General features: G+C 41.0%; 1 protein-coding gene across 2 annotated transcripts in view; it reads right to left on the reverse strand.

Moving 5' to 3' along the window:
- The window catches only part of CDH20 (cadherin 20), a 224,947-nt gene that overhangs the window by 6,447 nt on the left and 202,577 nt on the right, over window positions 1-15,923 (reverse strand). For both annotated transcript variants that reach the window (XM_050767909.1, XM_050767910.1), the window contains 3 exons: window positions 12,339-12,475; window positions 10,178-10,299; window positions 4,229-4,346 (listed from right to left, as the gene is read on the reverse strand). In XM_050767909.1, coding sequence (XP_050623866.1) covers window positions 4,229-4,346; window positions 10,178-10,299; window positions 12,339-12,475 — 377 coding nt within the window. The remainder of the gene's footprint in view (window positions 1-4,228; window positions 4,347-10,177; window positions 10,300-12,338; window positions 12,476-15,923) is intronic.

The following is a 15,923-nucleotide window of genomic DNA, read 5'->3' on the forward strand; positions in this document are numbered from 1 at the left end:
ATCTTTCCTCCAGTTTTAAAGGGGATTAGTCAAATTATTAGATATTTTCTACAAAGTTGGGATGTGTACATGTGTGTGTTTACATTTATATTCACATACTGTGTTGTGGGAGTGTTCATTTTTAAAATCTGCATTCTCAGGTTTCCTGGAGTAGGTTTGAATTCTGAAGTAGAAATACTTTTGCAAAGCTCAGTTTATTTTCAGCAGAGGAAAAATTTGAGAGATGTGGTAGGACATACAAGAAGTGATTCTTTTTTTTTTGAGACGGAGTCTCGCTCTGTCGCCCGGGCTGGAGTGCAGTGGCTGGATCTCGGCTCACTGCAAGCTCCGCCTCCTGGATTTACGCCATTCTCCTGCCTCAGCCTCCTGAGTAGCTGGGACTACAGACGCCCACCACCTTACCCGGCTAGTTTTTTGTATTTTTTAGTAGAGACAGGGTTTCACCGTGTTAGCCAGGATGGTCTTAATCTCCTGACCTCGTGATCCGCCCGTCTCGGCCTCCCAAAGTGCTGGGATTACAGAAGAAGTGATTCTTAAAGCTAATACCACCAACACAGAGGTCCCATGGATGTGTTTCATATTTCATAGGAAAGAGTCGAGAACATCACAAAAAATTCTGAGAGCCTGACCTAAGAAAACATTATTAGTGATCATCAATATTTCTGGTTCTTCTTCTCTTTTTGGACATAATAAAGGATTATACTTTTCTGTCCTCTTAAATGTGGATATGTCTGTGTGATTTGCTTTAGTTGATGAGCAATAGTGATTTGTGTTACTTCTAGGCAGAAGTCTGTATGAGCTGATGTATGAGTCTCCATGCTTTTTCCTTGCTGTAGTTACTGAGAAAGAACCACAAGGTGTGAGATGCAGAGTAGGGCAGCCTGGGACACTGAGCTCAGACCCACAGTAGGCTGAATGTGAGCAAGAAATTAACTGTAGTTGTGCTAAGCCACTGAGATTTTCGTGGTAGTTGTTCCTGTAGCATAACTTGGGCTATTCTGAGTGACACATTACCCCTTAATTAACTTTCCCTTTTCCACCTGCTTTTGATGCTAACGGCTATTGTTACTAAAGGCTCATGTGCCATGTACCTGCACTTTGTGTGCAGTATCTCACTGAATCTTCACAATTTGGAGATAGTAATAATCTCACTCCTTTTCAGAAATAGAAGTAAGGCCTAGAGTGAGTTTATAGTTTGTTTGAAGCCACTAACCTAGTTAGTAGCAGAGCTGGGATTTGAACTCTCGTCTCTCTATCTCCAAAACATGCACACCTTCGATTATGCTATATAACTGCTTATTTAGTAATGTTAACTGTCAAAAAAAATTCAGATAAGCATAATCTCTTCCTGCTTTGATACAGGCTACTTCTTATTTTCTTCTCAATGGAGAAGGGATGCCAACCTGAGGATTATATTCATATTTCCACCTACCACACAACCCATGAACCTTTCTGTTTTCCAGACTTAATAGCTAAGTAGTGTCAATTCCACTTTGTAGTTTTAATTGTTTGTTTTTTCAGAAAGCAGGTTTTTCTCTAATCAGAACTTTTATTTTTTTGGTTTAGTCCAGGTGAGGTCATAAGACTTTTAGAAAGTCTGACTAGAGCTGAAATTCATATAAGTATTATATCTATGACATATATGTTTCTTGATCTAAGAGTTATTTAAGATTAAAGAAAAATATCAGAGCATCACATTGCTGAATCCAGTGCTAGAAGGGGCCTGGCATATAGTAGCCACTTGGAAAATTTTTGTTGAATGTGATAATTAGGCCTTTAGTAACTTATTTGGAAAAGCATTCTTTCCTAAGGTGACAGAGAACACTGTGTGTGGGGGTGGGGTGTGGGGGTGGGGTGTGGTGGGTGGGCATGGTAAAACAGGACCCGATTTCTGGCCCCAATTTTAATGCTTATTGATTCTCTGGTCTTGGGCCATTTGCTTACTTTCCTCATCTATCAGATGGGATAGTAAGAATCAGAAGGATTAATAACTTCCTTAAAGTTTCACAGAATTATTGTAAATATCAAATAAGTTATGGGAAAATACTTTTGAAACTGTAAAGTACTATATATACGTAATTCTTTTCATAATGTTTTGGAGCTGAAAAGTGAAAAAAGGCTTTACTGGAGATAGTGCCCTGTTGTGTTCATAAAAGGACTTTATGTTTCAGGCACGGGAACAGAGGTAGTTGACAGTAGATCTGCCCTATATTAGTCAGTTTTTGCTGTGTTGGGTTTTTTTAGAGACAGTATCTTACTCTGTCACCCAAGCTGGTGTACAGTGGTCTGATCATAGCTCACTGCAGCCTTGAACTCCTGGCCTCAAGTGATCCTCCCACCTTAGCCTCCCAAGTAGCTGGGACTACAGGTGTGTGCCACCATCCCTGGCTAATTTTTAAAAAATGTTTTGCAGAGATAGGGTCTTGCTGTGTTGCCCAGGCTGGTCTTGAACTCTTGGTATCAAGCAGTTCTCCTGCCTTAGCCTCCCAAAGTGTTGGAGTAACAGGCATGAGCCACCGTGCCTAGACTTGGTCAGTTTTAAAATGAGCCTCAGTAAAGGATACTTGTGGTATAAATTGTCATTTGGAGATTAAGAGTTCATGCTTTCTGTTGAAGATGTGCTGACTTCTGTTTTGGGAAACCTTCCAAGAGATGAGTCACATCTTATTATAGTCATCCAGTGCCGGTGGCCCATCTTTTTAAGGAATTGGTTCCATAAATTGGTGCCCAAAGTCATCTTCAAGAAATTTGCAGCATTTTGCTGCATTTTGTTTCACTCATTAGAATGACAGCTTGGCTGAACAGTTGAAGAAAAAATATAATGTGTTACAATGTGTTATTCTTTCCCCCCAGGGTTGCCTTTTTAAAGCCAGTCCTAGGCTGAAACCACTTTTTGCTGGAATACTTTCCCTATGAAGCAGATAAATGAATAGTTCAAAATTTTGACCCAATAAAAACTTCAGGATATTTAATCGAAGTATTTCTGTCTTTATAATTCATATTGCCATTCCTTCCAGAATTATTATAGTAGTTTTATGATGACATGTAGGAGGTTGAAGGGATGACTTAGAAGAATGCTTTCCCATTTAGAAGAAATTAGGTTTGAGATTCTCAAGTTTTACAGCAGAAAACTGTCATATGGGGTTGAAGTAATACTTTTAATCTCAAATAATTGATATTTGAAACTAAAACCAGGTGTGCCTAACCTGATCATGAGTTTTTGTTACCCTTTGCTTAGATTTTTACAAAGTGGCAATAAATAGTTTAGAATTGGAATGAAAATGAGGCTGTTGCAGTCTGGAGAAGTGATAACCTTCCCAGGGTCAGATGGCTAGCTGGCAGTAGAGTTAGCAACAGATGAGGTTCATTTGACAGTTTAACTTATTTTTTCCATTGCCCTGACCTTTTCTTTTCTTTTGAAGCAAATCATCTGGCTAGAGAACAGAAATCCTTCCTTTTCCCATCTGTTCCCAAAGAAGAGTGTGCTGGGTCTGTGAGCGCCTTAGCTGTTGTGAATGCTCGTTGGAAAAGAGGGGCCTAGAATTCTGTTCCATCAAAGCTATAGCGGGGAGCAGTTTCTGGATAGGGAACCCTACCTGAAAGTGTGTCTCTAAATCATCCTAAAATGATAAAGCTGTTTCAGTGCCAAAACTGTGTTTATGGTCCTGTATTTGCCCTTTCTTATCTCTATTACTTATCCTTTGTCTCCTTTTTGTTTGGAGAGCTTTTTACTGTTTCCTGCTTTGATCTCTGCCTAGAAATGTTCCCCCAGGGTTTTTTTTTTTTTTTTTTTTTTTTTCTTTCTTTCTTTTTTTTAAATCTAGGTCACTTTCTGTCTTTCTCAGATTTTTCCCATTGTTACAGAACATATGAACAGGGCTGCTACCAGTGGAAATGAAGAATTTCGCCTCTGTGCTTTGCAGTGTTTCTGGCACAGGACAGGTACTCAGTAAACATCTGTCGACTTACTGACTGAAGGAGTTTTAGAGTTGGCAAAGGGTTCTCCGAGTTTGTTGTTCTGAAACAAAACTTTAAAAGACTCTGTGAAGCTGGGTGTAGTGGCTCATGCCTGTAATCCTAGCACTTTGGGAGGCTGAGATGGGAGAATTGCTTGAGGATTGCTGATAAAGAGCAGGTAGGCTTTGACACTATTTGCATAAGACCATAACCCAAAGTAGCTGGTCTATGCTGTAGAAAAGCATAGATAGCCAGCCATCCACCTGATTACCTTGGTTGTCCCTTATGGTAAAGTTGGGGTTGTTAGCAGCCTCAGGAGCCAAGCTGTAGTAGAAATGCTGACCATTGCGTGGGTCATCTTGGTCCACTGCACTCACTGTCTGGATCAGCTGAGGGAGGGACATGAAATCAGGTGAGCTGGAGCCAAAGGAAAAAGCACCAGGGCCCAGTTAAATCCCAAACCTGGAAATGCGATGGTGGGTTGTTTTACCTAATGGAAGAATATCATTGATATGGGAGGGGGCAGGGAAATGCTGGGTAGAGAAGGGCAGGGTCCCTGGCAAGGGCTCCATGGACCTAAGTGAGAATAGGAACTCCTGTTTTTGGGCCCAAATGTTGCATTTTCCAAGACCGCTCTGGCCTGCCACTCCCCCCATTCTGTACCCTTGAAAACCCGAGACCTTAGCAGCCACAGATACAAGCAGCTGGGTGTTGAGAGGAGAAGAGGAGCACACCAGCAGACGCTGGCAGACTAGCGATGGTGGAATGATGTGGATGACAAGGGGAGTTCAGCCCAGGACAGTCGGAGAAGAGTCTGGCCACTGGGCAGCCTGAGTCCAGGGGAAGAACACCTTCTCACTCCATCCCCCGCTTCCGGCTTCCCATCCATCTCACTAAGAGTCACCTTCACCACTCAATAAATGTTGCACTCAACCTTCCAGCCCATGTGTGATCTGATTCTTCCCGTTCACTGGGCAAGAACTCAGGCTGTCACATTGGCCCTCTGTCCTTGTGATAGGGCACAGGGTCTGTTGAGCTAATACAGGCCATCTGCAGAAGGCATAGCTGAGAGAGAGCACACTGTAACACACGCCCACTTGGGCTTCAGGAGTCCTAGACGCTGCTGTGGGGCTAGAGCCCAAAGCGCTCCCCATGGCTTCTGCATCTGCCCGTCTACATGCTCCCCCTAGGGGTTTGAGCAGCAGGGCACACTCCTGTCCTGCAACGGGGGTAAGGGAACTCTCCCATTCCATGTGAAACTTCCCTGCACAGTCTCTATGCCATCACACACCTCAGGATTTGATTTTGCTTTAGGGTTGGGCTTGAGTATGTTAGTAGGCATAGGATAAATGTTACCTAAATACTTCAGATGTTAGACATCAATATAACATATATTCTTCCACCATGGGCAGCCGTTTCTAGGCAGTCTAAAAAGTAAGAGACTTTGAGTCAAAGGGCTCGGGTGCCGCAAAGTCCTGCTTGACCCCATATTTTCTTCTCACCTCGTCTACTTAACCTCATCACTGACCCAATATTTCAGGGCTAAATTGCTGTCTTTGAGAAGCCCCTGTTTAAGAATGACCATGACCTGAAGAGAAGTGAGTGACACGTTGGCATTGGCCATGTCGGGTTAACAGAAAACAGACCTGAGGGAATGGGTCACAGGGAGTCACATTTTGTTGGCAGGAGGGAGAGCTAGCAAAGATAGCACAGGATCCCCAGAGTGGAAATGCAGAATAGACAGGAGTCAGAAGCAGAACTTGGGGGTGGGGAGAGCAGGAGGTCAGGTGGCTTCCTGTTGGATTCACTGGCCAAGTTTTGCCTTTTCCATAATGTTTTTCAAAGGAGTAAGTTGCATGAAGTCTATGGAGACCATGATCTAAAAGCTGTTAAAGAAATCTGTGTGAAACAGACTACTGAAATGGGAGCTGGCAGGCTGAGGGGGATACAGAAGAGGCATTGAACGGCAGCCTCCTTCATATGTGTTTCCTCTCCTACCACGCAACAGCACAGACTACTCCTACCCATCTTGGGCCCAGCCCTGTAGACTTGCCACTCCTGCTGTTTAAAAGCCAGCAATGCTTCTACCACCATAGCAAACCAGGACGTCAAAGGTCAGTTTGAGGGCCCAGGTGGGCTTGCTTAGTTTGTGTTTCTTCATCTGTAAATTAGAGGAGGTAAAGCTACCCTCACAATATGCTGAAGATTAAATGACTGGGGGTGGTAGTTGGGGGAACTCCCATCAGGGGGCCTTTTGGACAGTGTTGCTCAGATCCTCCTTCAATGAAGGACTTTTCCCTTAGTTATCACCTACCAGTCCCTTTGGGGATTGCCGATTGCAGACAGCCACCTACCCACTCCTATGGTTTGGATATTTGACCCCACTGAATCTCATGTTGAAATCTGATCCCCATTGTTGGAGGTGGGGCCTGGTGGGAGGTGCTGGAGTCATCGTCTTGGTGCCGTCTTCCTCGTAATGAGTTGAGTTCTTACTCTATTTGTTCCTGTGATAGCTGGTTGTTAAAAAGAGCCTGGCACCTTCCCCTCCTGCCTTGCTTCCTCTCACCATGTGATCTGCACATGTCAGCTTCCTTCCCCCTTCCTCCAAGTGTGGAAGCAGCTTGAGGCCCTCCTTAGGTGCACATGCTGGCACCATGCTTCTTGTACAGCCTGCAGAACCATGAGCCAAATTAACCTTTTTTCTTTATAAATTACCCAGCCTCAGGTAATCCTTTATAGCAGTACAAACTGACTAAGATGCCCATGGTCAGCACATCCTTCCAGGGCGACAGACATCCAGTGACTAATTAATGTGGTAGTATACAGGTCTGGCTATCCCATCTCAACTTGGGGAAACTCTAGTTCTGGAACTCTCTGAGAAGTCAGCTGAGGCAGTTAGTGAGTCCGCATGGCAGCTGGACTTCTTTTGCCCAGTCCTGCTTCCTTTGCTTCCCTCACGCAGCTGCTGGCCCTAAGGGCCCTCCTTAATAAACACCTTATCCTGGAACTCCATCTCAGGGTGTGCCTCCTGGAGACCCCAACTGTTGAACCTGAAAGTAGGGGGAATGGAGTTGCCAGGAAGGTAAGGGTCAGGAGAGTAATGGAGATCAGCTTGCCCACAGCCAATCCTCGTATCAGTGCTGCTCATACTCTAGGATTACCCTCTTGTCCTGTCCCTGCCTGGAGACAGAGCCGGCACTTTTCAGCTTGCTTGTAGCGCCAAACACATATAGAGGTAACATATTTCTTGAGGCATGTTACACATAGGTGATTCTACATAACTTGATAAACATCATTGGGAAAGTCATTTCAGAATATCTGGCCTGCGTATTGTGAATATATTGTTGAGATTGGGGCCCGAGGCACAGAGCTGGTTGCTTACAGGGCTTCAAAGCACGAGTGAGTGAAGACACAAATCGCTGAGTCTGGATTGGGAGTGCATGTCCTGCTCTCCTGCTCTCTGTTCTCCCGGCAGGTCAGATTTCTTCCTCAGCCCCGCTTGTCATGCAGTATGCTGCTCAGCTGGTTTCATTCTGCCCTTGGCCATCACCAAGTATGTTATCTGATTTCTTTATGGGCTTCCTTCAAGGATGCTTACCAAGAGGAAAGCATGTATGTGGACTTGTCAGACATGAAGCCGACGACAGTGTCCAACAAGTAAACACAAGGAGGACTGATTCTTTAAAACCAGATATATCTCTGAGCCGCATGCTTTTGAACAATCTTCAAAACATTTCCCAGAGCCCAAATCAAAGGGTAAGATTTTCAGTATCTTGGCCTAAAGGTGACAGTGGGACAGACTGAACTTGAAGTGGCGGATCTGTACTTCAGATCAGTATATAACAGACTATTAAAAGATGCATTTAGAAATGGGGACTATGTTTGTTTGACTACAGAAACAGGAGAGGTAGTTAAAATGTTCTTCACTTGTCAGAATGCAACCTCACCTACTCTGAAGCCCTTTAAAAGAGGGTGCTTTATTTTGGGGGGAAGGAGGTTTAATTTACTCTGCTGCTTATCACCCTCTTTGTATTATAGATTAAAATTAGCTTATTTTGTCATAACAAAATATTCATATAATTTTATAACATAAAAGTTTATATTACATATATAAATTTTATGACATAAAACAAAAATTATTAAAATAAAGACCCAAACCTCCTCACTTAAACTCAACTACCTTGGCACAGTAACTATACTATTTTTGCATCTTCCCTCTCATTGTTTACTTGCAGTCATAAGTTTACATGACTGTAAGCATGTGTGTGTAGTTTGTATACCTTCCTTCTTATAATAACACGGATCATTTTTTGTGCTGTAAATTCTGCATCGTAACTTTTATTAGCTGTATAATATTTCAGGTCTTACTAGACTAGAAATTCACTAGATGTGAAAAGAGAATTATCCTAGACTTGTTGAGAAGAATTTTTTTTTAGGAGAGCTATCGACCATTACACCAAATTTCAAGGATTGATAGATAAATGATAGAATCATGATGGAACATCTTTCTTCCCCTGAGGGATGTAAATCACTTTTTGCTTTGGCTGAGTAAATGGTAAAGATGTGTTGAGTCCCTCTTTGGTGAGCTCAGGGAGCTAACGTAAGTTTTGGTTATGCAGACCTAGTCTCTCTGTGCAAAAAGATGCTGGAGGTACTACTACGAGGGAGTGTGAGAAGTGAAGTGATATGGTTTGTCTGTGTCCCCACCCAAATCTCATCTTGAATTGTAGCTCCCATAATTCCCACATGTTGTGGGAGGGACCTGATGGGAGATAATTGAATCATGGGGGCAGTTTCCCCCATACTGTGTTTGTGGTAGTGAGTAAGTCTCACAAGGTCTGATAGTTCTATAAGGGGTTTGCCTTTTCACGTGGCTCTTTGTCTTGCCTGCTGCCATGTAAGACATGCCTTTTGCCTTCCACCGTGATTGTGAGGCTTCCCCAGCCACATGGAACATAAATTACCCAGGCTTGGGTATGTCTTTATCAGCAGCATGAAAATGGACTAATACATGAAGGCAAAGTTAGATTACAGTCAGAGGCCTGAATTACCAATGCATGAGCCCCTGCCTTACCAATATGCACTTCCCCGGCTTTCATGTTAAAATCATTTCAGCCCATTTGATCTAGCACCAGCATCCACAGGACCACAGGATATTCTGAGGTGGAGAAGGGGAGCAAATGAGGGCTGTTAGGGGATCTGTTGGGTTGCTGGGTCATAGGCAGGGGAGGAAAGCATTTTACAAAAGCAGGAACAGAATAGAGGAGATGGACAAATTATAGGACGGGCAACAGCCTGACACATGCATTGCTACATGGGCACTCCAAACGGAGTTCCAGATGTTTCTCAGTTATACCACTTAGAATGTGATCAACTAAATATTCAGTTAGGCTTAAGGGCATACTTTAAAAAATATATGAATATATCTGAAGATTATGGAACTAGATTTCAAATAAGTAGATCTTTGTCCTTTTGGATTACTTTCCTCTCAAAACTTACCTGACATGAGCAGCGCTAAGAAAATGGATGTTTTAATTGAGGGAGGAGAGAGGGTAGGTCATTCTAGGTGGCAGCATTCTGAGATAGGCCAGGCAGTCCCTAAATAAGGTACTTCTTGCCAGAAGTTAAGAAAGGGAGGTAGAAAGATATAGAAAATAAACTTGTCCTACTGCAGAATATTTGAGGAATTGGTACCACACTTGGGAAAAGAGCAGCTTCTTCCTCCTTTTCCTGGTCTTCTTGGTCCCTCACTTCCAGGCCCCAGAGCAGGTGTTACTGCCATTGGTGCTACATAATTCCGTTTCCAGGTGGACACATACCTTATACAGCTGTCCTGTATGTCAAGCCACCCTCAAAGTGCTGTTTAGGCCATAAAAGGTAATGTAGGTTCCAAATCGTTGTCTTTTTGTTTTTTTAATTTTTTTAGAGACAGGGTCTCACGATGTTGCCCAGGCTGGTCTCAAACTCCTTGGCTCAAGCTATCTTCCTGCGTTGGCCTCCAGAAATGCTGGGATTACAGGCATGAGCCACCACACCTAGCCTCAAATAGTTGTCTTACCAATAAATGGTTGAAAACTGATATACGGAAATTGGGGACTCTGTTTTGTGAACTGTTCGTTTCTGGAGTCAAAATCGCTTTGATGGTGAATTTGGTTATCTGTAACAATTGTTTCTATATGTTAGGGGTTAAGCAGAGTGCACCACCTACAGGCTGCCTTACCTGTCCTGCCTTGGCGTTCTCACAGACAAAAGCTTCGTAGAATCTGGGGAACTCCGGAGCATTGTCATTCACATCTAAGACTTTGATTGTGACAGGAACACTTCCAACCTGGGAGGGATTGTCTAAAGGGAACACAAGGAATACCAAATCTGAGAGATTAGTAATGCCAAAAGAAAAAGAAAAAACAATAATTGTCTTTGCTAGAAGTAGGTATTTACCTGGTGAGTCTGGGTTTGAAAGAAGTGGATAAAGTACATGGAAATGGTAGCGAGAGCATAGGATCCGTGTGTCGCCTACTAAGAGTGTGGCCGGATATGAGAAGTTTGCGCAGAACAAGGTGTGTGTTGGTGACCGTTTGCTATCAGCAGTATGAAGGGAAGGGTGAGAAAAAGGGAGCAAGTGTCACAAAACGAATCTTAAAAAGAGGTTTTCAATCTCCCATTTGGCTCAGACTTCAAGTTCTGGAATTAAAGGCAGGTCAGTTCTATATTCTGGACTTCAAAAGAGTCCATTGCCAATCGGATGCATACTGTGTGGCACTGGTTGGCTTTATTCCTGTGGAATCATCAGTTCTTTGAATTACATTTCCAAAGGTTTATTTCCAGTTATTCGCTGGAATAAAGATAACACTGCACATTTATTTCTGCTTAGGGACTAACAGGATATTATAGGATCAAACACACACCAAATCCGTATCTTTGGCTGGGGTCATAGTCTCTCATGGGAAACTGTGTCTTTGTGATCTGTGTCTTTTGCTTGGCACTGCCATGCAGAGACAATTTCATAGATCTGGTAGTGCTCCTCCTGTCTTTTTCTGTTTTGGTCACCACCCCAAAACAGAAATTGCAAGACACAGAAATTATTCTTGGTTAATAACTTTACTAAATCCCAAAATGCATTGTTCTTCTGAATCATATTTTTCTTCCTCTCTTTCCCAAACATGTCTATGCTCTACTGTTTCCCCCCTAAATACTTCTATTGCTTGGTTACCAGAATGTGCTAGCAAAATTAAGATTTATTTCTTCATTATAACAGTGGTGTTTGTCTAAGGAATAATGAAAATTCCAGAAAAGCATAGATGAATCCATGAATATGATCCACAATCCTACCACCAGAGATATCTATTAGATATATGACATTATACAGTGTGGGTGTCCAAAATTGGAGTTATACACCTTCCCCTGATACACAAGTTATAGTTAAGCAAAATAGAAAAATTGAATTCAGAACATTAATATTTTAGGGTAAGGTTATCTTTTGTCATTGAATATGTTTTGAAAGCGTGGCTCTTGATGTCTGTATTATATTGTCATTTTACTATAGGTTGTACCAAAATGTATTGAATCTCCTATTATTAGACATGTAAGTAATTTCCATTTTCTCCCTATTTTAAAATAACATGGCAGTGGAAATTTTCACATATAAATCTTTGTTGATATCTGTCATTATTTCCTTAATATGATGACCAGCAGTAGAATTCCTGAAAGAGTGTGAATATTTTGGAGAATCTCAATACATATTGCCAAACTGCCCTCCTGAATGGCTGTTTATTATATAGCCAATAGGTTAGGGACTGTCATTTCTCTAAGCTTTACTATCACCAGTATGAAGAAAAAGGAATGTAGTGGTATATAATCTTAATTTTTATTATTTATGTAATATATATTAATCTAGTTGTTATTAATCTTCCATGCCATTTATAAGTTTATTATGTTAATCAATTTGCTTTTTATTGTGAGATGTCTCAAATTCTTGTGGGCATGGATAGATATATGTTTGCATAATAAGAGTGATATGTTATAAATGCTTCCTTTCATACAGTAATATTTTATACTCTTTGTACATTCACAATCATATTAAAGATTGAAAGCCTGTTAGATTTCTCAGGAGTCTTCCCTTTTCCTCATGGCTACTTGGGATAAGAATGCTGTCTTTCACTGCTTTTCCATGTTTTGTTTGCTTTTATCTGTAGCACAGGACTAAGTATACAAGAGAGCCTCAAAAAAGTATTTGAACTGAATGCATTTACTTACTTGCATAAAGCATGATTTACATGTCTTCCCTTAAAAGATATAATTTTGTTACAAGTTCTAGAAACTTCCACTTTCTATAACACCTACATTTTGTCACTGCATGGAGACCAATTTATTGTGCTACTTACTCATTTCCATAGCAAGGACAGTGATATTATGCCAAGAAAATTCTTCCCGGTCTAGGGGTCTTGCTGTCATTAGGGCACCTGTTGTAATGTCAACATAGAAAAATCTTCCAGAGTCACTGCTTCTATCAATGGAGTATCTGCAGAAACATGGATTATATACATCATTTGCATTTGGATAAGCATATGACAGCATACCACATGAGACAACTGAGTGCCTACCATATGAAGCATGGCTCTACTACTTCTGAGTTAACGGCTACTGGAAGACTGCATTCGTGGTTTTATTTGTTCAAAAACAAAAGTCATCTCCTCCTCCAATGAACAAAACAAATATTGCTTCAATTTTCTCATTCAAAAAATGAAATAAGCAGGGTGCCCACAGTCTTGGGGAAGTTTTAAGCTATTTAAATATGGTTTATGCTATGTAATGCTTGGAATTACCCCAATAATTTTGGGACATCCTGAGTATCAACTCCTGTATATATTTGTTTAAAAGGAATTGTATTCAAATGAGTTCTCAAATGCTAATCGGAAACTAGAAAAGGAGAAAGGTTATAGTTTAGTGGTTCCAGTCCTTATAATTTGTATCAACTATTAAGAAGAAAAGCTTTGTACCACAACCTTTCTTAACATGCTAATGACCAACCTTCTGGCAAACACAATAATGGTAGTGTATTTACTAGCTGGAGATCCCTAAACTATGGTATGCTTTTAGCAGGATGGACCGGATCTGGCTAGGTTGTTTCCTGTAAATAAACTAGAGTTTATGAATTTGTGGGGTACAGCCTGCCGGAAAATGTCATATAAGCTATGTAATTGATGTTGTATAACAAGCAAATGTTCCATCACAAAAATGGATCTTTGTGTTCAAGCAAGGCACTTTGTCTATTGCTTCTACCTTTCATGTTCAGTCTGGACCAACATGCATCTTTATGCAAAAAAAGGACATTTATGGGCACCTGTGCCTGACAGTTTCAGAGCTCTCCAAGGGGAGAATGACTCATATTTTGCTGTTGTCTGTATCATTTCAGCCATTAGTTAACTAGGTCCTGGGTAAGATCTATATTTCCTGTTGAACCTGATTTGGCAATCCAATTCTGTTGTGTTATTTCACCTGTGTTATCTCGTCTGGTCTCCATCCTGGAAGATTCAACAAATACGGAGGGAGGCTTAGGCATGTGGATGTTAAAAACCCTCTATAAGGGATTTTGATATGTGGTCATGATTGAGAACCATCAGTGAGAACCTTATGTAGTCCTTGGTAAAGGCTAAGTAATATTTATCATTTTTATTTTTTAATTCTTTTTTTCTTCTGAGGTGGAGTCTTGCTCTCTTGCCCAGGCTGGAGTGCAGTGGCATGATCTCAGCTCACTGTAGCCTCCACCTAGTGGGTTCGAGGGATTCTCCTGCCTCAGCCTCCCGAGTAGCTGGGATTACAGGTGCCTGCCACCATCCCCGGCTAATTTTTATATTTTTAGTAGAGACAGGGTTTTCCCACATTGGCCAGTCAGGTCTCAAACTCCTGACCTAAAGTGATCTGCCTGCCTCGGCCTCCCAAAGTGCTGGGATTACAGGTGTGAGCCACCATGTCCGGTCATTTTTATTTTTTTAATTGACAAGTAATAATTATATATATTTATGGGGTACAGTGTGGTATTTTGATACATGTATACATTGTAGAATGATCAAATCAGGCTAATTAACATGTCTATTACCTCACATATGTATTTATTTTTTGCAGTGATACCATTTAAAATCTTTTAGCTATTTTGAAATATACAATACATTATTATGAACTATAGTTGCCATGCTGTGCAGTAGATCACAGGAACTTACTACCCCTTACTGTAGCATTGAACCTTTTGACTCTTTTCCCTGTTTACCCACCAGCCTCTGGCAATCAGCACTGGGCTCTCTACTTCTATGAGTTTGACTTTCTTACATTCTACATATAACTGAGATCACGTGGTATTTGTCTTTCTGTGCTTGACTAATTTAGCATAATGTCATCTAGACTCATCCATGTTGCAAATGACAGAATTTCTTTATTTTTTAAAGCTGAATTGAGTATTTAAGGCTGAAATGAATATTCTATTATGTATGTATACCACATTATTTTTACCCATTCATCTGTTGATGGGCACTGAGGTTGTTTCTGTATCTTGGCTATTGTGAATAATACTGCAGTGAATATGAAAGTGGAGACATTCTTTGACATACGAATTTCAGTTCCTTTGGATATATACCCAGAAATGGGATTGTTGGATCACATGGTAATTCTCTTTTTAGTTTTTTGAGGAACCTCCATACTGTTTTCTAAAATGGCCGTACTAACATTCTCACCAACAGTGTACAAGGGTTCCATTTTTCTACACACCGCAGCCAACACTTATGTTTCGTGTTTTTGACAACAGACATTCTAACGTGTGAGGTGATATCTCATATTGAGGTTTTAATTAGCGTTTTCCTGATGATTAGTGATGTTGAGCATTTTTTCATGTATCTGTTGGTCATTTGTATGTCTTCTTTTGAGAAATGTCTGTTCAGGCATTTTGCACGTTTTTTAAACAGGGTCATTTGTCCTAATTTTGAAATAATATTACAAAGCTATAGTAACTAAAACAGCTGGAATTAAAACAGACCCATCAACCAACTAAATAGAGAGCTCAGAAATAAACTCATAGGTCTGCAGTCAATTAACTGATTTTTGACAAAGGTTCCAAGAACACATAATGGGGAAAGGACAGTCTCTCCAATAAAGTGTTGAAAAAACTAGATATCCACATGCAGAAGAATGGAAATGGACCCTTATCTGACACCTTATACAGGAATCAACTTAAAATGGATTAAAGACTTAAATGTTAAGACCTGAAACCATCAAACTACTAGAAGAAACCTTATGGGGAAAGCTCCACAATGTTGGTCTGGGCAATGCTTTCTTGGATATGACCCCACAAGCACATACAAAAGCAAAAATAGACAAATGGGATTGTATCAAACTAAAAACGTGTGCACAACAAAGAAAACAATCTAACAGAGTGAAGAGACAACCCACAGATTGGGAGAAAATATTCTTTTCAGAGAATAAAGGGTTAATATCCAAAATATATAAATAACTCAATAACAAGAAAACAACCCTATTTTTAAAAGACCAGTAATTATAATAGCTGCCACTTGCTGAATATCAGAAACTTTACTATGTACTTAATATACAGCTTCTTTTAAAATTTTTCCAACATCTCTGGGAGGTAGTTATTATCTCAATCAACAGATAAGGAAACTGAGGCTTACAGAAGTCACTTTTTTCTTCCTTTCTTTAGAAATGGGTTCTCTCCTTGTCACCCAGGCTGGAGTGGTGCAGTGGCCTGACCAAAAACTAACTGCAGCCTCAAACTCCTCGACTCCAGTAATCCTTCCATCTCAGCCTCCTGAGTAGTTGGGACTAGAGGCAGGTCCCACCCCACCTGGATAATTAAAATATGTATTTTTGGATTTTAAAAGACAGAGTCTTGCTGTATTTCCCAGGCTGGCCTCAAACTCCTCAAACTCCTACCCTCAAGTGATTTTCCTGCCTCAGTCTTCCAA

This window comes from Macaca thibetana, chromosome 18, assembly GCF_024542745.1.
Source record: "Macaca thibetana thibetana isolate TM-01 chromosome 18, ASM2454274v1, whole genome shotgun sequence".
Classification (NCBI taxonomy): Eukaryota; Metazoa; Chordata; class Mammalia; order Primates; family Cercopithecidae; genus Macaca; species Macaca thibetana.